The following is a 26,343-nucleotide window of genomic DNA, read 5'->3' on the forward strand; positions in this document are numbered from 1 at the left end:
TATTAGTTTGCTGATGCCGTGGTCCCTGGACTTTTGCTCTCGACTGTACATACCGTACATTCGCGGTTTGTTCACAGTGTGTACAGTAATATAATTTACACCCTAAAAAGAAAAAAAAAGGGTGCAAATCTGTCTCATACCCTTAGGGTGTCCGTAATATAGATAACACCCTAAAGGTGTGAGTTATAGACTCATTTACACCTTTTCTTTCACTTTTAAGAGTGTAAATTCTTTTACAGTGTATGCGCCACGGAACCAGCGTGTACATTGGCACTGTTAAGTCTGGGTCCACCAGTGTTTCGATTTGGTCACGAAGCAGACTGTGTCGCACACCCAACCCTGTCACCCCAACCACCACTACCACCATGCGCATACCATACAGTCAAGATGGAGGCTGATCAGGTTGGAAGCACAGTGCAAGATAAAAGTTTCACAGATAGGGATAAGAGGCCTCAGACAGGCTGGCCGACGTGTCGATAGGTGGGCCTGTCTTTGTCAATGGCGGCCGTGTCATCCTCGGCGCGTACAGTTTTAACGACTTAGTCGAGTGACGTCAGGTGGTGTCTATAATACGTTCAACTTCACGATTGTTATTAAGAACTATCACGAGCTCTCCCGAACCGTTCTAGAGTAAGGACTTTTTGTTAGTACACACCCTGACTGGTTGCAAAACAAAAGTGCTGCCGTCTGCGGAAACTAATACATTGGCAGTCCATTGCACCTTGTGTTTGCTTTCTTTGCCCGCTAAGCTTAACAGGCCCGCTAAGCTTAAAAGACAAAATCGGAAGTTTGCTAAAGACCTTCGGCTTCTAAACGTCGAAAACATCTATACATACAAAGCGCGCAGAAAACGCACGAAAAATAAGGACGCAGTTTCTGCCCACGTTTTTCATCCGTTATGTGCGTGCCCTGTGTATACATGCAGTATATGAAGACACTTGGAACCACCATCTCTCCAGTAGAACCAGATACATAGTTAGAAAACGCCCAAACTTTAAAACCTTTAGCTGTAAAGCTTGTGTTATTTACGAAAGCAGAACGCTTTGGCCTATTGCCTGAACTTGCAATACCATGGACACGCGATAGCGTTGAAATATAAGAGCTTCGCCCTGCTGCCTCCTCGTTCAAATACCTGTAGACAAGCGTGTCCGTAGCAGCTGCATGCGCTGTTAGTTTGGGTGCTCTGATGGTAAATACGGGCGGTTATAGGAAAATGCTCGCAGTTTACATTGACGATATCTGTGATGGCAAAACACGCCGCCGTGTCAGAGATTTTGTCGGATATGGAACTGCTTATGTTTCCAGCAGACCCGCATGCACAAATAAAAAAAATGAAAATTCTTTAAAGTGCCATTAGGTAGCATACGATCATTTATTAGCCACGAGCGTACTCTCCTAGGTTCACGGCTTACAAGACGCGATTGGACAAAAAAAAAAAAAAAGAGAGTGGGAGGTCCACATCGGCCCGCCATTGTGGCGCTGGCTAAGACTCTTAAGGCTAGATCTATAGTTCACATGTATAGCCACAAGTTAGTGGACGAATCCACGGCCATCGCTGTATACAGCACGATTGGTACTGCATAGCACGCGTAATGCGAAGGCTATGGGTTCGGTCACCACCGGCAACTAGTTATCCCTTCGTCTACTTTCATTTCTCTTTTCTTCATAATTATCTACCTACCAATTTAAACCACAGATGATTACCCCTACGCTTTTCTTGACTTCATTGCCATTTGTCTATATACGGCCGTGATTACCAAAAATCAAGCTGCTCTGTTTCCCTACCCGTTCATATATATATATATATATATATATATATATATATATATATATATATATATACGCACACACACACACACAAGCTCCAGAGCCTTTGTTGTAGCAGCACTAGCATAAACCTAAATCGTGTGTTTTGACCCGCCGTGGTTGTTCAGTGGCTATGGTGTTGGGCTGCTGAGCACGAGGTCACGGGATCGTATCCCGGCCACGGCGGCCGCATTTCGATGGGGGCGAAATGTGAAAACACCCGTGTGCTTAGATTTAAGTGCACGTTAAAGAACCCCAGGTGGTCAAAATTTCCGGAGTCCTCCACTACGGCGTGCCTCATAATCAGAAAGTGGTTTTGGCACGTAAAACCCCAATTATTATTATTATTATTATTATTATTAAATCTTGTGTTTAACGGTTTCTTACGGATGACACCACGCAGTTCTGTGACAACAAGATAGGAAGGGAGTTTTTTTTTTTTAACCACACAAGCACGTATACACTATGCATTTTTTGGTGCGAGCGACTCGCCTTCAGCGGCGGCATTCCGATGCTCAGTCAATGCACTGCGCCGTATCCTGGCCCCATCACAACAGGTGCGACAACTGGCGGCTGGTTTTGTGGGAACGACGGGTTCAATGGCATCGCACGCAGTGCAAGCAACATCAACGCCCGTTTCCCGCGTCTGCCGCCTCCATGGCTTGTCGCACAGTGCGCTCAAAGCAGTGTTGCGACAGCCGCCATGTTCTCGATCAACGCGGACGCGCTATATTTACTCGCTATATAACATCGCGTTGCTATATATCGACGCGCGTGCGCATAGGCCTACTCGCGCACCGCACTATAAAATAATTTACACCCTGAAAAGTGAAAAAGGGTGTAAATGTGTCTAACTCACACCCTTAGGGTGTCCGTTGTATAGATAACACCCGAAGGGTGTGAGTTATAGACACATTTACACCCTTTTTCACTTTTAGGCTGTAAATTATTTTGCAGGGCTCTTCGATGCCTCGAGCCTACTTAGAACATCCGTGGAGAGTTTTAGAAAAGCGCTGGCATACTATAGCCTTGGACTTGCGCCAGAATACCGGTAGGCGTGGAAGCGAAACAGCACCACTGATAGTGCGACACATTGTGAAAATCTATGGGGACAGTTTAGAACATCTACACGGCCAGGATAGCGGCGCCCTAGCGAGGACAGCGCAACCTTTGCTTTACCAACGCAAGAGACGTAAAAAGACTTCGAAGCGGCCTGTCTGCTGTCATCGGTCGCGTTGCGGCCAGCCGAGTAAGACAGTTGACAACAGTGGCCTCGGAAGCGCCACAGTTTTCTTAGAGTGTACAGAGTAGCAAACCGGACCTGCGTATGGCTGACCTACCTGTATTTGCTTCACTTTTCGGTATCTCTTCCTTAACAGACAACAACAACAACAACAACAACAACAACAACAACAACAACAACAGAGTCGACGACGACAACAACAGCAATGACAGCGTCGAAAACAACAACAGCAACGACAACAATAAGCTTTGACGAACTGGTCTATTCTAAGACAGCTACAAGACGTAAAAAGCAGGATACGGCCATGCCTGCCAGCTCTGCCTTCGTGTACGTAGTTCTTGCCAAGTTAAGGAACACAGGGGCATGCCAAAACACCGTTTCTCTAACTGGAAGACCCGCGCATACTATTCTCAAACGCGTGTCAACTTCTGGATAAATTAGAGCTATGAGCTATAGGACCCTGAAGATGCATCAAGCCGAAAATAAAAAGCCGATATCGTACTGCAAGCTGTTCGGTAGAAGTGGCTCAGGCCGAGTTCACAAAGCTTTGCGTCGGTAAGAACTCTTTTGCCACTGACTAGTCACCTTCGATAATGTTATGTTCGATAGGACGATCGCACGCCTGCCAACTGCCCTTACTTTCTAGCGTGAGAACGTTCTTGCGAATGAATACTCTGAGAGAGAGAGAGAGAGAGAGAGACAAAAGGGAAGGAAAGACAGGGAGGTTAGCCAGTGTAAATACCGGCTGGCTACCCTGTGCTGGGGAAAGGGGTAAAGGGAATAAAAGGAGAAGGAAGAGAGAAGAAAAACAAACAAGAAAAAGGCACACAGTAACGCGATGTTACGCGCGACAATAGTCAAAGGCGTTCGCACAATTCACATGTCCTTAACCCAGAAGCTCCGGCTGTACTATATGACGCCATTAAGCAAGGAAAAAAAAAAGAAAGGAACGGAACTAGACGAATTCCGCGAAAACAAAATTAGCTCACCCATGCAAAACGAGACGAAGAGACGGAGCAGTCGCTGTTGCCCCAAAAGATAAAAAAAAAGAGTAAATGGACCCTCTCGGTTCAACGACGACGATGCACCGACGAAAGTCTCCCGGCTGTTCAGGCCGACTGGGTTCGCAGATCAAAGTCTCATCGGTCGCCGCAGCGCGGCAGATGCGACTTCGGAATCCGAGCACAAAATAACACAATGGAGGAGTGCGCTTTGCGCGCGCTCGTTGGGCGACGCATGTTTGGTTTGCGGTGTGGGGAGAGGGCGCGATCGAGGGGGCGAGTTATCGCCCATACGCGGCGCTTACCACCGACTGTATATAGTGTTCCTGTTCATGGTTATATTGCGCTCAGTTTTACACAGGCGATGTTAAGGAAGGACAGGACGCGGACGGACGTAGCGCAAACTACCAACTGTTTATTACTGTTAAATAACGCGCTTATATACAAGGAGATATGGCGCGCAGGGGGGGGGGGGGGGGGGGTATAAAAGATATGACAAGTTCACGGAATCTGATCATACCCCCCCCCCTCCCCGCGCCATATCTCCTTGTATATAAGCGCGTTATTTAACAGTAATAAACAGTTGGTAGTTTGCGCTACGTCCGTCCACGTCCTGTCCTTCCTTAACATCGCCTGTGTAAAACTGAGCGCAATATAACCATGAACGTTCACCAACTAGCCCCCTTCATTGCTTTACTAAGTGTTCCTGTATATGCTCCCGCAGAGCATATACAGGAACACTAACTGTATAGTGTTCATTCAGGAAGGCGAGGACAAGCCGACGATATCGCGAGCGGCGAGTTTCCGCGTCGTGTACGAACGCGTGGCGACGAACGACGATCTCGTTTAGTTGCATGCTTACCCCGTGGGAGGTGCGGTGCGGCGAAGCTCGGTGTACAGTCATCGTCATGATTTAAAAATAAATCTAGGGGTTCTACGTGCCAGAACCACTTTCTGATTATGAGGCACGCCGTAGTGGAGGACTCCAGAAATTTCGACCACCTGAGGTTCTTTAACGTGCACCTAAATCTAAGTACACGGGTGTTTTCGCAAGTCGCCCCCATTGGAATGCGGCCGCCGTGACCGGGATTCGATCCCGCGACCTCGTGCTCAGCAGCCCAACACCATAGCCACTGAGTGACCACGGCGGGTTCATCGTCATGATTAACAAGAACGCCCATTAAGCTCCTTTTTGCTTCTCCTGCGGAAGTTGGTTGGAGATTTCTGGTTGAGGTCGTAGGGCTGAGTTGCGGTTGGGCCAATGGTTGGGGCCATGCCGGGGGGGGGGGGGGGGGAGGTGCAACGGAGTTGCTAGATTAATGGGACCTCCTTCCAAAGCTTTCAATCTTTGCTCTTTGCTTTGCCCATGTTTGTTAAGGTTAAGCCGTCATAGATGTTTCCTAATTATTCGCGTAAATTGTGACGGTAGCTGGTCCTTCGTGAACAATATGGAAAAGACCTTCCCCAAATTGAATGTCAACGGACGGGTTAATGTAACGAGCCCATTTCAATTATTTGTGTTTGCGCCCTTCGTCAGTAATCCCAGGGGTGCGCCGCGTACGTTGTCACCAGAATGAAGTGAAAGCAATTGCTGCAATAAATGTATTTGCCGAATAAAGTGCCGGTGACGTCCAAATGTCAAGGCCACTGCTCGCATATATGTAGAGTATAGGAGTACAAGAACAAAGCAATCGTCCTTACGTTATTTGCAAACTGACGACATCTACGAGCTAAGGCCGTTGTAATCTGTCATCAGAATGCCGTTGTTGATACTCGAATGTGAAAACGCCAGATTTGTCAAAATTACTTTCTCCATTCACAATTATGTTGATGTTGATCATCAGGAGGTTTGAAGGATATATATATATATATATATATATATATATATATATATATATATATATATATATATATATATATATATATATATATATATATGTACATGACACATTTACAACCCTAAACAAGTGTTTATCATCCCGTCCCTCTCGTATTTCCTACCCTATACGATACCCAACAATTTCCGTCATATTTCCATAGTATCTAAAGGCCTCGAGCAACACTTTCCTAACAATCATCAACGGTAACAATCAGTACAGAGATATTTAGTGCAAACAACAGGACAAAGACGACCACAATAATTTTCTTCATTTTTTTTTTAACAACGATCAATTGTGTTTCTTCACGCTTCGACGGGAGTTGAAGTCGTCGGCAATGCGTGTTTTATTATTTATTGAACGTGCACAGTCAGGACTCGGGTAAGGAAGGTTTGAGTCATTTCCGGCAGTCTTGTTATACGTAGTTATTTGTTGGCGTCGTTAGGAACGCGAGCCATTTGCTGCACAGGTCGCTAACCTCCGCAGTGCAAATGCTCGATACAAGATAACTGAATTTCACGCTGCATTTGAGGCGCAGCTAAAGTGACCTGGGCGTCGCTTGCTTTCTGTGCGTTATTCTAGGCGTTATTCTGCGGTTGTAAAAAAAAACACCAAGTAGATGAGTGATGATGAATCTTCATGCAGGCAGCCTGCGTACCGTTGCGACATTGCCATCTGGGGTTTTATGTGCCAAAACCACAATCTGATTATGAGGCAATGATTATGATTATGATAAGGATTACGATTATGAGGTAGTGGGGGACTCTGGACTAGCTTTGACCACCTTGGGTTCTCTGACGTGCACTTAAAGGCTAAACCCCATGAGCGCGATTTTGTGCGCGACAGCGACGAGCGACGGCTCCGAGCGACGGATCGGGCCGTCGCGTGAACGGATCGCTCGGCCTCGTCGCGCAATCGCTCCGTTCTGCAAATCCAGAATTCGTCGCCCGGAAGTGCTGTGAGCGATTAGCCTATAGCGCGAAGCCGGAACTGGATGTACATACCTCAAGTACTTCCGATTGTCGCACGGAACGAGCAAAGATTGAATTTTTATACGTGGAAGGATAAGAACCTACTGCAAGACTTTCAGAAATATTTTATGCTGCTTTTTACAGTAAAACACATCAACTTAAGTTAATAAAGCACGCGTCACGCTAGTTTCGGCGCCTATATTGCTGCCCTCATACCGGCAAACACTGGGAAGACGTCGCTCGAAGTCATCGCTCGCATGAGGTGCGACTTGTAGGCGACGAGCGAACGCGACAGCCATCTCCATCGCGTCGCTTGTCGCCGTCGCGCGCAAGATCGCTTGCATGGGGTTTATACTTACATCTAAGTACGCGAGCGCTTTTACATTTCGTCTCCATCGACGTGTGGTCGCTGCGGTCGGAATCGAATCCGCAACCTCAAGCTCGGCAGTGAAACAGCATAGCAACTTAAGCTATCGCGGCGGATGCATACCAGCGCGAATTAATGTGCATTGAACGTGTAGTTGAGCCCGCCGGCACAGACGGCTGTGACTAAAAAACAAATCGAAAGAGTCAAGAGCCCATAAATAACCATCACTATAACAAGGAATACACTCTAGCGTACCGTGGTTTCCCTTAGGAAGGTCCTAATCATAGTCGTCACCATGCACCATCTTTGCATTTAAAGTGACAGTGAACATTCATGGTGAGAAAGATACAAGGCCGGAATATATTGGATTTACGGCAGATACTTTAACGTTGGTACATCGGTGTGACGTCACGGATTTGCACGCACATCTCGTAATGGGGCCGTTCTAACGAAACATTGTCATCGTTCAACGATAAAGAACGTTAACTACACTCAAGCAGACGCTGTAAAATTTAGTGACGTCACTGCCAGTTGTTGCCGGAAGTTCAGGGCGGCGTCGCCACCTACCTTGCCTTTGCGCGTTCGTAGCACCCTTAAATAAATGGAATATAACCTCAATTTAGAAATACCGGAAAATTTTATTCAAGATTTTCAAGACGTTTCACGGAAAAAGAGCGATTGGTGTTGGTGCCAAAATGCAGCTTATGCTTGAAAGGGACCATTGAATTTGTAGAACGAAAATGTTTGAGCGGCTTTATTGCATGCTGTTAGTGGATGCCGGCATATACATATGCTGTTTTCTTCTACAAAAGTCTCAGAAGTATACGCTTCGTTGATAATATGGTGTTGTCTATTTGTACTGTCGCCTTTCATGCTACGCAGTAGCGTCGTTAAACATTAAACCAATCTTTTCGTTCGCACTTTTGCTTGAGAGTAATCTTGCAATCTTGTTCTATTGTTTTGACACTTCGTGTGATAATGGCATTGTGTGTGCTTTTTACATAAACTATCTGCATGAGTGTACAAGGCTACATGATCATAAATTCTTGTTAATGAGGCGTGGAGTAACTGGCGACATATTTACGCGACAGTATATTTCTTATCGCTCAAAAGAGAGAGAGAGAGAGAGAGAAACAACCCAAATACTGGCCCACGTTCACAAACAGTATTGTAATTAAGGGCTTCGTAAGAACAGGCTCCAGCCAATGCCGTCGGCAAAGATAACATAAGCAAACGCGACCGACGAGTAACAAACAGAACAGCAACTTATTGAATTCGTTATGCAAAATAGAAGTGAGGGGTGCAGACAGCACACAAGAGTAGAGAAGTGGACAACACGTGTTGTCCACTTCTCTACTTTTGTGTCCTGTCTGCACGCCTCACTTCTATTTTGCATAATGAATCCTCACCAACTAGCTCAGCTTTCTGTCGTTCTTATTGAATTCGCTTCCTCTTCGTACACGCTTGGCTCACTCAAAATGTCATCTGGAACGCATAAATCACTTAATATCGGGAAGTGATAGCTCACGCGATTGCCTTGAGGCTCAGCAAGTGCGAGGTGGAGCACCAGTAGAAACAAACACAAGAAGGAAAGAAGAGAGAGAGAGAGAAAAGCGCCTTTGCGATACAACGGCACAAATGGCACGCGTGGAAGCGCAGACGTTGACGTATCGCGATGTAGAAGCCGACAGCTAAAATGTCTTTTGAAGCTGTATTATCGTGAGCAACGCACGGGTATCACATGCGGAAGAAGATGCACGTAAAATAATCCGCGCTATAATCAGGGTGCAAGGACCTTGCCTCGCGCATTTCTCGGCGGCGAACGAACGGCGCGACGGTCTGGCGAACATTAATCGCTTCGCATGCGCGCGTGGAATCCCGTTTCGCCGACAAAGAGGCGGCCTACTTTTGTTCCGCGGTCAAGGTCTTTGTCTTCCCAACGACATTCCGCGTTTCTAATGTGAATGCACGAAGCGATGGAAGCCGGGAGAGTATCCGGGAATTGTTTTGATCGCTTCGACATTCAACTACACATTAGTTAATTAGGAGTAAATAAAGATCAATGTTTAACCATGTAATTTCCCATGTATCATACGCGCCACGCTCATTATGATGCCTCCAAGTTTTTATTTAAGCGTGGTAGTCTTAAGCATAGCCTATAGGCGTTTTCGATATGCCGACAGATTGAGCGAATTATTGGTTGACGGATTGATTGACTGGCTGATTGATGAGTTGATTGACTGACTGATTGATTAATTCATTGGCGGACTGATTGATTGATTGACTGAATAACTGATTGATTAACTCACTGATTGACGGATCAATAGAATAATCAATTGATTGATTGAGTGGTTTATTTATTTATTCATTAGCTTATTTTATTTTATGTTACCGTCCCAGAGCAGCACTGGGCCAATAGAGACACCGTAGCAGAGGGCTCCAGAATAATGCTTACCACCTGGGTTTCTGGAGCGTGCAGCGAAGCCAAACTACGCGAGCGTCCTTGAATTCCGTTCCCATCAGATAGAGGTCGCTGAGGTAGGAGGTTGAACCCACGACCTCGCGCTGAGCACCACTACGCCATAACAAGGGATCGATCTTGACAGCATCTTCTGTAAGGCGTCCTCGGGCACCAAAAAATTAAAAAATGAGAATAAAAGAAGGCTAATCACATTTCGAAGTATGACCAAGGACCCAAGTCAGAAATTGACGAGAACTTCTCATGTGCGAAAACGACCCATATGCGGAAATAAACGAGGAGAAGGGGTTAACCGAGGGTCCCGATTTTTATTAGTCATGTTATAAGATGTTGGCTTCCCATATGCGGAAAGGATTTTGAAATATGTGCGAAATTGGTGAAAGGGAAAAGCTCGCTCTTTATTTTCCCCCAGTAAGTAAATCTATTCAATCAGACGAACGAAAAGAGCGATTTTAAATGCTGCCGTACAAACCTATGCCAAGTCAGTGTATTCCGTTAGCGTGAGCTTAATTTCAAGTTCGCCTGTAGTGCAGCTGCACACTCGCCGTGGTGGGCCAGAAGGTACGGTGTTTCGCGGCTGAGCAAGGGGTCGGGGATTCGACGCGCTGCCAGAGCCCATCGCATCCCGATAGGGAGCAGGATGTGAAAACGAAGGGGAAAAAAAAGCACACACTCGGGGGCTTTTATATAGGCGCACGTTAAAGAAAAACCAATGGTCGAAATTATTCCGGAACCCTCGGGCTCGGCGTTACGGTGTCTCGCAAACCGTAAGTTTCGTTGGGACGTTGAACTGTGCACTATACACTCTTTACTATCCCCCGAACAAATTTTGCTTTCATGGACGGTGGAGCCATATTTCCTCGTAGGTATTAGAAACACTACGGCATTACACTTTCCCGATAGTCTGACCGCTACGGCATCTAAAACTTCCGCGCGGTTAAGTTAAGGACAGCGAGGTCTTATTGTTTTTCAACATCTCGCGCGATCTCGCGTATCGCGCGACTGCGCGCGCGGAGGATGCAAACACTTACGCCGACCAAACGCATTCTGTCGATTCTCACGGGCCACGCGCACGCTTTCTCGAAGATAAAGGCGCGACTCGGCGCGCGGACAACCTCGCCGTGTGCAGCAAAACAACCCCTCTTGTGACGTCATCATATCCTGCTCTCTAGAAAAAAAACAAAAAACATCCATGGCCTTTCTTGTTAGTCGCGTTCCGGGGTGCTGCTGCTATCACTGGATGGATGGATGGATGAAAAACGTTTATGAAGGTCCTGAGGTACGCGACTCAGCGCGCTGCGGGCCGCTCCCACGTTGGGACAGTCAGGCCTTGCCCGACCGCCGCATGGTGGGCCCTGAGCGAGATGTTTACCCGGAATCAGCGCGCTCCTCCTGGAGGGCTCGTGGGAAAAACAGAAGTGAGCCAAGGTGGATCTCGTCCTTTATCGCGCGAAGCTGCTGACGGAAGCGAGTGTACGCCACGAGTCATGCCTTCCGTGCAATGCAAACTCAGGTGACAAGTTGACACGGCTGTTGGGGCAAGGTTCCCGGCCGGGTCAATGACGGGGTCGAGGTCTGTGCAGCGGTGACACTCGTCGGAATGCGAGTGTCATGGAAGGTGATATATATATGTGGCCAGTTGTTCCCCTCGACGATTATTTCTCCCGGTTCTGATCACGTGAGCGCGTCGCAACGATTGTCACTGGCTTGCTATCAAGCACGAGATTCCCGAGTGATACATATCTCCGGCGTCCTTTTCAGTTCTCCACATTCCTTGACAGCGGGCGATGAACTAAAAAAAAACTCGCAGTTTGTAGTTCGAATCGGTGCCTTTATGGAACTTGGCAGGCCACGTAACGCGTATTATGGATAACCGGTTGACCATTAGAGTTGCAGAATAAGCGCCAAGAGAAGGAAAGCGCAGTCGAGGACGGCAGAAAACTAGGTGAGGTGATGAAATTAGGAAATTTGCAGACGCAAGTTGGAATCGGTTGGCGCAGGACAACGGTGATTTGACATCGGATGGAGACGCCTTCGTCCTGCAGTGAACATAGATAGGTTAATGATGATGATGGCTGTGAACCTAGATAACTTCAATCACTTTGAGTAGGAATGCTAGAAACCGTAACTTTATCTACGACTGCACCCCACGCCACGTTGTCAAGCATTTATAAACCTTGTGCTTATCATTTATTACGCCTAATTGTGAGCGAATGCATCGGTTCGAGAGTTTTTTTTGTGTGTGTGTAAATTTTAATCTTGGCAGGCTTCTGCCCTCTTTCTCGTCTGCGCGATCAAATGATGCGATTTGCAACTTTATTTTTACATCGTAATCACCTTTATCAGTTTATTTGGCTCGTGCGAGGACGAAGGCATCTGCATAGAGGAGGTCTCGACAGTTGGCTCTTTACTGATCGAGTCAGGCGACTCCTGCCTGTGCCGGCAAATTTTCTAATCTCGTCGCTCTGTCTTATCTTCTCCGAATCGCCACTGACTGCTCTCTCTTCTTCCGGAATAACATCTGGACCGCAGGTTATCTGTTTTGAGCACGGCGTCGCTTGCACCCAGCTCCGCTCCCTCTTCATCAGCCACTCGCTTTTCCAATGTAATACACTGTCGTATCCGTTAACATTATGAAATGAAATGAAATGAAAGTTTATTTCCATCTTGTAAGATACAGATGGAGGGTTGGAGGAAAAAAAGCTGTCCATTGAACAGCTTGACAAGTCCCCCATCCCTCATTTAGGCAGAAGCAGCATCACACTCTTTCATTCAAATATACGCATGTATACCGTACATACATATTATTACACATCATATACATTACTCAAGAAGTCACGAAGATCATCAAGGAAAAATACACATATAATGGTCATAGAAGTATTACAAATCAATCACATACATGTGATTGATTTGTCATTTCTCGTTCTATCACTTCATTCTCTATCATTACGCCTCGGCAGCGCACACTTCGGGTGGCTCGTAGCAATGCAAGTTCAAAGTTCGCGTGCACCTAGTTCCTCCGGCGAGCTGATTGGAGGCGCAAATGAAGATGGCACACGAACACGGCTGCACTTCCGGCATCTAGAACGTGACGTCAAGGCCTATCCCCACTTTGTTTCTTTCCTTCGTGGTAGCAAGTAAAAAAATATACACAAAACAAGACACAGGTGGCGACTGCGCTCTCGAGTTGCAACAGCAGTTCGACGTGAGGTCATGCATTTCGACAGCGTCTGCTCCGGTCTGTTAACCGATTCATCGGTAAGTAAGGGCTAAATTGCAATTTATAGGGGTAAAAGATTGAACATGACAAGTTCCGAGCCACCAGGGTGTGTATATATGTCTTAGTGGATATATGGCATTGCGCTTCCAAGCTCGACAGCATGAGTTCGATCGCACCCGCGGCGGCCGCAATTAAGTTGGCGGCGAAAAAAAAAAAACAAACGAAACAGAAAAACTGTAATGTACTTATATTTAGGTGCACGTTAAACAATCTCGGGTGGTCAAAATTAATCCGTAGTCGCCCGTTACGGCGTGCCGCGTAAATAGCACGTCGTTTTGACTCCGTAAAGGCCCCAGGTGTGTGTGTGTGTATATATATATATATATATATATATATATATATATATATATATATATATATATATATATATATATATATATATATATATATATATACACATTTCACGTTCCGTCTGTCACAATGGTTAATTTTCTACTAAAACAGCACGTAAAAACCTGTTTTAGCTTTATTATGACACAAAAACATGTTTTCTTTAACTATGAGAACTTGTTATTGCATGTACAATTACATGGTACGTAAAAAGTATCAGAGGGCCGCCAAAGTTGGTGGATAGCCGGCAAGATTCGCGCTCGCTTTGAAACAGTTTGTCGTCTGTTCTTGTATTTCTTCGCTTCGTCGTGCACTGTAGGTGAGTAAAGATGCAATTTACGTGAATGGAAACATTTTATGAAGATTTTACTAACAGAACGCGTTGTTTGTGTAGCCATATCCACCTTCTAGACGAAGCCTCTTACAACACCAGCCAACACAAGCCTCGCAGACACATATACCGTCATTCCCATGACGGCACAGCGCCCTTTAAGAAACTCCCATTGACCGTGGCGCCATATTTCCCTCTAAGTGTTATAGTGAGAAACTCTCCCTCTCTATCTCTCTCTCTCTCTATATATATACACACACATATATATATATATATATATATATATATGCATATATATGCATATATGTAAGTTCGGAGAACACAGCTACTATAATGTAACGATTCCGTTATCTCGATTCTATTCGGTTTTTATCGTTAGCCCAGTTTTTACGTTTTTACCCAGTGAGAACGTAGGCCAATCACAGCGTTAACGTACTGGGTAGCTCCGTGCTCGGAACACTGAAGTAACGCGAGAAGGACGATAGATCATTGACAAAGAATCGTTCCGTTATCTCATCCCGTTGCCCGCGTTCAAAAGGCTTAAATACGATAACTTACCTTGAAATCCACGAAGTCACACACATTGCATCGGCACTGAGGTATCGGCGCACGAAGACTTACGCAATAGAAGTTACGTGAATACCAGAGGATAGAATGTAAGCGGGCACGCTCACTCTTGTAATCGTCGATCGCCACGCAGTTTCCACAGAACGGAGAGCAGCCGGTACTCGTGGGTGATGTTTCCTGCGAACTGCGTTTTTTTTTTTTTTTTCGCGAAGCTACGAAAACGTTTTCCTGTTTTCCCGGCCACGCGCACGTGCCAACTGATTCAGCGAGCTCTCCGTACGGTTAACTCGTGTCCCGTCACTGGCGCCGCCGAGGACCGCCTTTTACGGGACGAATCTGATTTGTCTGATTCACGAGAATGATTCGCGAGTCTCTGCTGTTTGTCGTTTTCCCTACTTCCACTAATCTTCCAATCGCCACTTACTAATCTCTAGTTTGGACAGGTTTACTTTCCCCCTGCTCTCGCTGAACCCAAGGGCTTCAAGGAGGCCAGTGCTGCCTAAATCCACCACTGGGCAGAGGCCTTCACATTCTAATAAAACATGCTCCATCGTTTCCCTAGATTTACCGCAGCAAGCACATGCTTCTTCTTCCTTCTTATATCTCGCTTTATGGGTGCGTTTCTAAAGCATCCCGATCTCGCTTCGAAAAGTAATGAGCTTCCATTTGAGTTATCATAAATCGTTTCTTTCCTGATTTCGTTCTTTTCCTCTTAAGGCATTTTCCACTCGTGGCAGGTTTCTTTTCCATTGCCGCCACCCATGAGATTATTTCAGCCTCTCTGACTTTCCGCTTGACGTTCTTTGTTGCTGTGTTGCCCACCCTACAGGCCGCATACTTGCTGGTAAGTTTCGTTGTTCTTTTCCTCCAAAATGAATCAATGTTTTTCCTGCACAGATACCTCAACACTCTCCCAGCCCATTCACTTTCTTCCATATTCCTCAGTCGTTCTTAATAATTGATTTTACTGTAAGTTTCCCTCACTTCAAAAGTTGTCCAATCCATATCACCCTGCACATCCTGCATATCATCCTGCATCATGCATCCTTCATTTGTAGACTTCCCGTGAGCGCCCAATGCGAGGCGTCCCACTGACCTATGGTAGCCATCGAATCCTAATTACACCCCTGATTTCAAGCAAACAACCGCATTTCCAAATGTAAGTTCTAGAACCACCACACCTTTCCACATACCCCGTAGCATCTCGTACCTATTGTAGCCCCATAGCACTCTGTGTTTCATTATGGCTGCATTTCCCTCACCATTTCTAACATCGCCCTCTGCACCCTATTTCCCATTACCTCTATGCGCTTTCGAAGAATAAGGACGGCTTGTTCTAGCGACATTACCGGTGGAGAGTTAACCACGAAACTGCTGGTAGTGGGCGAAGGTTCCCTAAAAACGCATGGTGACATGGCCGCTCATCCTAAGTTGGATCCACGATCCAGATTCAAGCGGAGAAGATAATCCCATCAACATCGGGACAGCAGCATAGAAACCAAACGGCTGCATCTCATGCCTATACCACCTCGAAGTATCTCACCTTGACAGCCTACTTGCTTATTGCATTTTGTTCGAAAACGAACGACGCAGAGCGAAGCTATCCTCTAGAAAACATAACAAAGACGTTGTCAAACATACAAATCCCTACTACTTTCACTACACATGACATTCGTCAAGGCTTTTCGCTGGACATCGAGGGCCGATTCCACCATGTCTACCGTTCGTAAGCGCTGTTTAAGAATTTTTTGTCCGACGATATTCACTAACTATATGTGCAACAAGATGAGTGTCAACCATATATCCTTACGAGCGAACGTGATGGCAATAATGAATATAATAATGAGGATGATGGACACATAATTAGCGAAGGCAGATAGCCGACCAGAGGCAAAGAACGCTAACGAAGAAAAACGTTCGGCCCAGAATATCCGCAATACTTAGTACACTGTAAAATAATTTACATCTTTATTCCCTTTAAGGGTGCAAATTGTTTTATCCAGTGTAGTCAAGTATTTATTCTCTAATATTCCCCAATTACATTTTTCCTATAGACATAAAGGCACAAGTTTCAACTACGCAGCGTTGAAGCCGTGTCAGTGCGCAAGACACATTCGTGTAATAGAAATTCCGAGACTAGCGCAGATTTCATTGGATCCCTCCACAAAAATTCGGAGATACATTTGTATTCCACGCATAATTTTCCCACAATATATTCCTTGAGCAGGACGTTACGAATGTGCCCGGAATATCAATGTGTTGTTTCGCTGCATGATTTTGTGGGGGAATGTCTGATAAAATGGTAGATAACGCACCAAGCCAGACAGCAAATAAAAAAAATTGATGTATACTTAAGTTTTGGTGTCGCAGGAACCCGACCACGGCTGCTGCACTTCGATGGAAACGGAATGCACGTTAAAGAACCACACGTCATCAAAACCAATCCCGAGTCCCCCATCTATACAGAGTGCCTCATGATCAAATCGTGGCTTTGGGACGTAAAAGCCCACGTATTGAATTATTCAATTCGATGCAGCACAACCTATCTGGGCATTCGGAATATATGCTCTATGTCGCTTTTGCGGTTCCGCATGACCTGACACACGGGGGAAACCGTTAAGAAATTATGACTCTGAGAGCGAATAACTAAGTGTCGGGTTATGTGCTGGAGGTGGATTGACGACATATCCCTGTAACCTACCCTCATCGATCGCGCTGCCATGTGATATGGTGACGTAGTACATTGAAATCGCACCAGGCACGCGGATTATAGGTGTAGAGTTGCCGAGGATTGATGGGCACATGATCAGCAAGCGAACAGCTGCTGGGTTACACAGTTACACAGTGGCGGCTGGTGAGATCATAGGTGCGTATATTGTCACGCGCTTTCTTTCTTTCTTGCGCGTTGCAGTCCTGATAAAACATCAGTTATCTAGCATGATCAGTTTACCGCGTTATCACCCACGCGAGTCGCTTTCGGCCCCAAGGGTCGAATTTATAAACTGATTAAATTGTTGGCTTTCACGTCCCTGAAGTGCACAGTGGGGAACGTCGTAGTGGACGATTCCGGATTCATTTTAACTGCCAGAATATTTGTTGCGTGCACCTGAACTTAAGTACACGAACGTTTTGCAGCGTCGTTGTCGGAGTTCGCTAAACTGGCTGGAGCCAGCCAATGGCAAAAAATAATAATAATAATAATAAAAAAAAGAAGAAATTTCGAACGAGAAGCTCTGCCAATTCTGCCTCAAACCTGTACGCAGTTTTTGTGGCACGTTCTCTGAGCGTTGCGATTAAAGACCGATCCATCACTACAGTGCTTTCACGTTCCTATGCATGAAATGACCGGATGTTAGCTGCGTCATTCGATTCGATGCCGCCACATGTGTGTGTAGTTTTCCGAGCACTGGGGCCGAATTCAAAATACTTTTTTTGCTCCTAAGTGCCGTTTGTCAGTGGCCGGCCCCCTACCGCTCATTTTATGTCCAACATCTTGATTGGCTGACATCATGCTCTTAGGAATGGCTCTACATAAGAACGTATTCCGAAGACGAATACAGGTTCTATATTCAGGAAAACCTCTTACAACAGAATTATTCATAAGAGCGAACTCCAGCCAATCCTGATACGGCCCTAAGATCACCTGTAAAGTTGGCACTGGCATAGCGCGCACGATCACGGCCCGATTCCTTTCCTAAACTATTGCGCAGTTATTACGGAAAACGCCGTTGCCTAATTATGTTCAGCGTTAACAAAGCGAAAACGAATGCTGTTTCACTGAACTGTAATTCCGATTTTGTGTGTTATAAGAAATTTGGGTTATCCACTGCTGTTACAGACGTACCATACTTTTTCCGATTTCATGCGTTATCGTTGGGCACGAATTCCGGCTTGTGCGACAGTGATTATTATTTTTTTTTTACTAGCTGCCCATGCGAAAGCTTTCGAAGTAAACGGAAGTGTTCAGGAGGAAAAGTGGAAAGAGTGAAGCCAGGTGAAATAATATTTGTTGTTGGCGGCTCCGAAGTGCACCTGCAGCCGATCCGTCCGCGTCACCCTCAAGCCATAAAAAAAAATACAGCAACGCAGACATGTCTGCGTGCACTGCTTTGAGGCGCTGCAGCGCCTGAAAGTTTATCCAATACTTTTATGCAGATGTGGGGGAAAAGGCTTAACTTATTCGTTCGAGCACGCTTGCCCATTATGTCACCAGCCATTTGTCGTCGGCTGTGGCAGACCTGGGCCCGTATTTTTATGGATTATGTTCCTTTGATTCTGCTCAGTACTTTTCACTTTTGGGCCTCCTGCCGAACACGTAACACGTTTCATCCATTCGTATGTACAATTTATGCTAATAAACTTGAAAGTCATGTTCATTACTCCGAGAACGTGGCAGGTGCCAGCGATATAGTAAGGGTGGGGGATGAGTTTCAGTAAATATATCCGCAGTCCAACTGCTGTAGCAGTTAACAAGGTCGCACTCCATGCATCCGCGTTTGACTATGGGTTTAAAGCTTCACAACCATACACAAGTTCTCTCTTCACATAACCATTTGGATATGGACAAATAACTATATGCAGCCATTTGGCTATTTATCCCTGATCCTATTTACATCGGCGAGCATGTCGTAATGGCTATAGGCAGCTTTGAATTTGGACAGGGTTGTACTTTTCAGCCATAGGTAGTCATTTGGACATGGCGAGGTAAGCATCGACATCCACTCGGTTGTTGGCACCTACGCCCTATAGAGCTGCGTGATCATGTCCATAAAGTCCTTGTTTGAAATAAAGTTACCATTCTATTCCGATCCCTTTCTTTTTTGTTCATTGTGACTGGACGGAGTGCTATACGTCGCCTACTCCATAAAGAATCTTATAATCAACCGGCTATGCACGCATCACTCCGACGTTAGCATTGAGCTGAATGGTGCAAAAATATGGTGAAGTTATACTAGGCCTAGTTTTCAATATGTCAGCGCACCGTTGCGTTTAGCCCTAAACGGTAACCATCAACCGAAACTTTTGTTCAGTTTTCAAAAGGAACTGGAGGTATACGAGAGGGAAAAAAAACATGACAGGTATATTCAGGTAAGTCTGTCGTTACCATGAATGTTGGCTTACGTAACCAGCTTTGTTCGTTGCCTGTCGCGAAGCCTTCATCGAGCACGCGTGCGTTTAAGATGAAAAAAGAGAAACAGAACGAAATCAGCCGCAAGAGGCTCCGCAGTTGGCCGCTGCTAAGCGCGCAGCTGCAGCGCATACCAGCCGCGGAAACCAAGGGACCCCGACGCGCACATGGCGAACGACCGTGAAAAAAACGCAACATGCGCATGCGACATGCTCGTCGGTTCATGCGCTGCAGGTATAAAGCCACATGGTGGCCCGCCACTGACGCGCTCGATTCGCTTGCGCGTCTGCGGATACTCTTTAAGCGTATAACAGCGGCGTTTGCGCGCGAATGTGGTTGAGTGAGGATCGGTGGTTTCGGATAAGTCTGGCGACGTGTGCCACACACGTGCCGATCTGCGATGGTGAAATGCGAGATCTGGTTGGGTGCGGCTTGAACCACCGGAAACTTGCTTTCACTCCGCGGTTAAAAGCTCCTATGCATCGATTTTTTTGGCACAGCTATGGCGGGGTGGTGGTGACTCACGCTACATACACACGTTTACGTGTCGCGTTGCTCTTCGCGCGAGGAGGTTGCTTGCGCAAGAGCGCACGTATGTGTTCGGTGCCGTGTGCATTCGGAGAACACGTGACATGTGCGCCGTGCGGAGCTTTCACGAGGAAATGCGAAGTGTTGTTGGATTCGGCTCTAACCTACGTTTCATTTTGCAGGTTGCCCCTATATGTTTGCACGTTCTTCGGTGTAGTCAGTACTTCTAGCATACTTTTGGTTTAGTTTCTGTAACCTATAGGTGCTTTATCTCTTCTACGAATGTAGCTGCTACGGTAACCAGGTGTGTGATCCGCTTCAAGCCAACCTTTCTGTGGGGTATTTCGACCGCGCTCGTTGTGTACTTGAAAATGGAAAAATAAAGTGGATTAATGTATCCGAAATCTGAATATGAGATCTAGTCAGCACAGCATCAGTGCAGTTAGGTCAGCAAAATAGCTTGACGGAATCCGGTGCCTTTCCTTGTGGTTTCGGCTATGGACAGGTAGAAAGAGAGGCAGAGATAGAGAGAAAGGACGCGACACTGCTTGTATTTCTGCGTAAGTTTTGAGCAGTATTATGGACCTTTACAACCCTTGAATAATCCTTAACCGCTGTTCTATCAGTCACTGTCACATTTAAAGACAGGGTCCTATTTCGCAAGTTGTGCTATCTTTCACCCAATCGCTAATTGTGCTATGTTTCATCCGCTCCCTGTGAATTTTATTCATTACATTTTTATGAATGGTGCTTTGTTTTCTTTCTTCTGGGTAACGTCATTGTATGTACAGCCAATTACATCTATTTATTTCTCTCGCGCGCCAATGACGGCCTCGGCACACATCGTGCTATTTATCTTCTACAAAGTCACTGTCTTGCATACACGCGGTTAAAAACGTAGAAAGCGTTTGCGCAGCGCCACGCTCTAGCATCGAACAGCGAAGGTACTTTTACGACAGGTGCCCGCAAGTTTTTCTTTTTTTTTAATGTTGCCTCATTGTATAAATTAAGCTAATCTTTCTTCTTTACCAACACATTCTATCTCGTTCGGCAAAAATGCTAGTACATTATTGCGGCCACTTAGATCGCACTGGACATGTGACCGAATGAATTAGCAGCCGGCCGAAAGCAACGAGTAGAGACATGAAAATAACCGTATAGCTGAGCCGACACTGCTGCCGAGTATATAAAGCTGAGAAATCCAGAGCGAGCTCGGTTGTTGCGGGACAGATGTAATTGGAGAGCGCTTGGAAAAATCTTTGGTCTGCTGTGGGCATAATTAGATTTGGTGATGACGATTTGTGCTCTCATAGTACCGCTTTGACAGCGAGTCTCACAAATGAACGAGCACACTCCAGTCGCTTCCCCACCGCTGTAGCTAAGTGGACACGGCGTTCCGCTGCTGTGCGCGAGGTTACGGGTTCGATTCTCGATCCCCGCGACCGCGTTCTGATGGGGCGGAATGCAGAAAGATTCGTTAATATGGTTTAAGACGCCTGCCGCCAAAGAACCCCAGATGATAAAGGTAAACACGCAGCCCGTTGCCGGCCGTGTCTCGCAAGGTCCGAATCTTTCTTTGGAATGTTAAACTCATTCACCGCAATCAATCAATCAATCAATCAATCAATCAATCAATCAATCAATCAATCAATCAATCAATCAATCATGTGTTTTTGTGGCGAACGCTGAGACAGGAGGTGGCTTCGAACTTGACATTTAGTACGTTTGAGGCGGAAGGCATCAGGAGACCTAGTGAATTCCGCATTATCAGAGAGAGTGAGAGAGAAAGAGGAGAGGCGAAAAGACGGCAGGGTAGACGGATGATCCCTGCAAGGAAAGTGTAGGAAAGAGGATTAGAAAAATGGAAGGAAGAGAACGGCACACGTTCGAGGCGACCTCAATCACGGTTGCACTCGGGCTGATTTTGGTGCGCCATCTCGAAGGCGTTCAGTGCAGCGCCACTTGTACACGGACACAGAGGAGAGTATGGCTGCACTATTCTTGATGTTTGCCTGTGTGCTAACCGCGCTGCACTGAACGCCCTCGTGAGCGAAATAAAATAAGAAAATAGAGGAAGTGTTATATGGCATTTGAAGGTGCCGGTATCAGCTCATTGGAACCGGTTAGCTCCGCGATTCATGCCGTCAGTGAGACCATCGACACCTCCTTGGTGCCAAACGCACCCGTGTGCGAGAGCTCTCGGGGAGCCACCCTACTGCGCTGTTGACTTGCTGTTGTGAGCTCGCGTGAGCATCTGTTGAATAGTATTAGCGTCTGCGTCAGAACCTGCGGGTTTTTCTGCGTGCAAATGAATGTTTGCTATCTAAACGATTTTCCTTGTGTATGTTATACCTTCGTTGGTGGATTCGCTAGCTGTTCCGGTAATTCAGTTCCTGGCACTCCCATGTCATTTTGTAGCCGCCCTCCTGAGTGCCCCACCTAGGGCACTGTAAATTACGCCAAATATATACATTATATCCCCGCCCGTAACAGTCCAGAAACAACAGGCTGCGTTCTCATGTCCCGATGGAAACGTGTATGTGTATTGTCCTGAGATCAGTTGCACACTGCTTTGGACAACAGCTTTAACTCTTTTCCTAACTAAACATCAAATAACAACCAAATAAGATTGTAATTTTGATATAGACTTGTGATGTGTCATATGTCAGTGCTCTATTCCTATATTTTGTCGCCGTCATTTGAGAAAATCTACTCTTATTTGTGTAATGGTGTCATATGGTCACTGAGGACGAAAATCACCCATGAAGTAGATTTCAACTGCAACAGAATGGTGTCACCATCCGAAGCGTGGTATCAACATACCAATTTACCACAAATTGTTACATCTCCAGGTATGTGGCTAACAAACCAGCAAAAAAAGGAAGTGCTACTTTGTGCACTATAACCATGGTATTTAAGCAAACCATGCATTTTGTGACAGTGGCATTGTGGGCTCGGTTGTTGTTCATCGTGAATCGAGCGAGTTGTAGCGTGGACAGGGATTAAGGACACGAGAAGGGCACAAAATAATGTACACACGTAGCGCATTTTATTGAATTCGTAACATTTATCGCGGTAATAACAAGTGAGTTGTAAAGAAATGAAACCGTTATGCTCTCTACACGTCTCAGAGAGATATAGTTGGAGTACAGCAGTACCCTGATCAGTGGCGTAGCTAGGTCGTCTGGCACCCGGGGCCCATAGGTCTTCTGTCACCCCCCTCCCCGGGTGTAGCCGGCGGAAAGGGGGGTGTCTTCAGACGTATATGACACCCCCCCACCCCCTCACTGGCCCCTTGCACCCGGGGTCCACGGCCCCCCGCCCCCCCCCCCCCCCCCCCCTGTTGCTACGCCACTGACCCTGATTTCTCATGAACGGCTCTCAACCAGCTTTTTATAACCTGTATTCTCGGAAAAACAAAACTGAAATATGACGTCAACTGCCAAATGAACGCCTGGAACTGGCAGCCATCGGGCGCCTGCGATGATGTCATCACGGTACGTCTTTTCCGCCTCGAGTGCCTGCCTGCTCGTACTGCAGCGCAAACCTGTGTGCAAGGCCGACTGTTGCATCAACGCTCTGTCCTCGCGTAACAGCGCGAGTGACTTTTACGTCTCTCTCGCTCGGCAACGTCGTCGCAAAGCGGGCCTTTGCTGTGTACGTGTGCGCGTTATAAAAATGGCGCAAATGGCGCAGCGCTCTTGTGCTGGATGCTGTTTCGTGCTGTAGTTTCGCATCTTCGAAATCAACCAATAAATCGATCAATACGAAGATAAAAAGTTAATGAAATGATGGATTAATGAATGAAAAATGCCTTACTGAATTAATACAGAAGCAACGACTGCTTCAAGCAAACATAGGCCTATTCAGTCAGTTATTCAATCAAATAATCAATCGGTTATTGCACGGGTTGGGTAATCAGTCAACCAATCGGTGTATTATAAATAAATAAATAAATAAATAAATAAATAAATAAATAAATAAATAATTCTATCAGTGTATATTTATATAACTTCATGTTTGAATGAAAAATGCCTCACTGAATTATTACTGAGTTTCCAGAAGAGGGTTATAGCGCCGAAGAAACACAACACACAGCAAGCGAGATGGGACAGGCGCATGTCCTGTCCCGTCTCGCTTGCTGTGTGTTGTGTTTTTTCGGCGCTATAACCCTCTTCTGGAAACATGCACCAACTAGCCCCCCAACAAGTATTACTCAATTACTGAGTGGTTTCATACAAACGCTAGCCTAATCAATCAGTCATTATTGCCATAGCAATCGTATGGACACTCCAGGCGCATTTCTTGTGCCGACGTCGCCGTGAGGTTTCCGTATAAAGTCCAAGGCCGATCGAATCAGCGGCGCGCCCTATGCGTGAGTCAAAGCATGTGAGGGTGAGCCGGCGATCGTGGCTCCATCTCGCGCACGCAAGGGAGAGAAGCGGGGAGGAAGCCGCGCTGTCTTCCTTCCCGCGCGCAAGGCTCGGAGAGGAGGGCAGGGAGAGGGCCGTAATCTACTCCGGGCGGCCGTGTTCACCCACCCGGACCCTTGTCTCTCGAACGCCAGCTGCGACGGGTCCTGCCGCACGCTGTGTTTCCGCGGCTTAGCTCGCGTTGATGTGAGACGTAGCGCGAAGGTCAATTCGCTCGCTGCTGCTGCCGCAGTTCCTCCCAATCCAGCGTTTTGACAACGAGTTTCTGGGGTCATCGAGTGAGATGTGTCCATGTTTGATTGTTCGCGCGTGACATCATGCTGATTAACTTAGTATGCCTATCTTTACAAGTTTATACGGCTGACAAAATCACAATCCTTACTTCGTATAGCTGTCCACTAATTTGCTATCGCAATCGATGCTTCGAAACTGCGACTTCTTTTAATCAGCGAATCAAACGTTTACTGCACAGGTTAGGTCATCAGTCCGCCAATCATTACATTATGTATCAATCAATACACGCATGATTAACTCAGTGAATATATGACTTGAGAAAGAAATAATGAAAGAATGAATGAAAAATGCTTCACTGAATTTGTACTGGGCGAACCACACATTCCAAACAAACATTGGCCTAATCAGTCAGTTATTCAATCAACGGAGCAATCATTTATTGTGCGGGTGAGGTAATCAATCCGCCAGTCACTGTAATCTATCTATCTATCTATCTATCTATCTATCTATCTATCTATCTATCTATCTATCTATCTATCTATCTATCTATCTATCTATCTATCTATCTATCTATCTATCTATCTATCTATCTATCTATCTATCTATCTATCTATCTATCTATCTATCTATCTATCTATCTATCTATCTATCTATCTATCCACAACAAATGAATGAATGAATGAAAGGTACCCCACTGAATTATTACTGAACCACCCATGGTTTCAAACAAAGATTGGCCTATTCAACCAGTTAATCAATCAATGAGTCAATAGTTTATTGCTCGGACTAAGATATCAGTCCGCCAGTCATCGTATTATAAGTCAATCAGTCGTTCACGCAATCGATAGGTTGTTTGGTCGGTCGATAAGATAAATAATTTCTCGATAAATTGTCGACAACCGATCAAAGGGCTCACGGTAGTTACAGCATAATATGCATACAAAATCTGCCAAAGTTCAAAGCTTAGATAATTTAGTTAGTTCAGCCAACTACATCATGCTTTGCGGAAGCCCGCTATATGTTTCTTCCGCAAGATGGTTACTCAATTTGAAGGCAAAATTGCGCTTCGCAATTCTTGCCCCTGGGTGCCAAATTCGAACGCTGAAATAAAATTATGCCGCGCGCTGTGCCTCTACATATGCTGCTGTTCCTGTCTATAGCTTTGTTTCCAGCTTCACACGCGCTCTCTAGAAAACTAAATGTTTCGCCTACACATCCTCTCTCGGCTTCTACGAACCGGCTGCCACAAGTTTTCTGCCACTATTGAAGTTCTCAGAAGCAAGTTTCTGAGGAATCGCTTTCCTCATAGATGCGTATCAAAGATTTAGTCTTTCCGCAGACGTATCCAGTTTACGGAACACCGGAACACCGCAAAACGAGGACGTCAGCAGCAGCGCTAGTCGCGACACCTTGTGGGGCTTCGTTCAACAAATATGTCAGAGAAAGCACGTTGTCTTACTGTTTCTCACCGAAACATCAGAACAGAACTACTATGGAAGGAGGAGGAGGAATAAACTTTATTTGTGCACAGAAGATGTGAGACCTAGGCCTCTCTACCTAAATGACGGCCTCGAGCCCTTGGGCCCTGGCGGCATCTTCGGCCTGCTGGATTGCCTTGAGTTGGTCTTCCGGTGCACAGCTGAGCAACGCGGTCTCCCACTGCTCTCTGGTCTTAATTATTTTCTTCTGTATAGGTGTACGAGGACAAGCCCAAACCATCTGTTGAAAGTCCGCCCTTTCTTCACAGAATCTACATCTATCCGTG

The 26,343-nt window shown here is 46.0% G+C and overlaps 1 protein-coding gene across 3 annotated transcripts in view; it reads right to left on the minus strand.

Moving 5' to 3' along the window:
- Nucleotides 1-26,343, minus strand: part of LOC135913013 (uncharacterized) — a 50,681-nt gene that overhangs the window by 20,015 nt on the left and 4,323 nt on the right. The window contains exon 1 of one of the 3 annotated variants that reach the window (XM_065445650.2): nucleotides 4,039-4,171. The exons of the other annotated variants lie outside the window; for them this stretch is intronic. Within the exon in view, the coding sequence (XP_065301722.1) occupies nucleotides 4,039-4,042 (4 nt within the window). The 5' untranslated portion in view covers nucleotides 4,043-4,171. Of the gene's footprint in view, nucleotides 1-4,038; nucleotides 4,172-26,343 lie in introns of those variants that run through there. 3 annotated transcript variants of the gene reach the window in all.

Source organism: Dermacentor albipictus, chromosome 8, assembly GCF_038994185.2.
Source record: "Dermacentor albipictus isolate Rhodes 1998 colony chromosome 8, USDA_Dalb.pri_finalv2, whole genome shotgun sequence".
NCBI lineage: Eukaryota > Metazoa > Arthropoda > Arachnida > Ixodida > Ixodidae > Dermacentor > Dermacentor albipictus.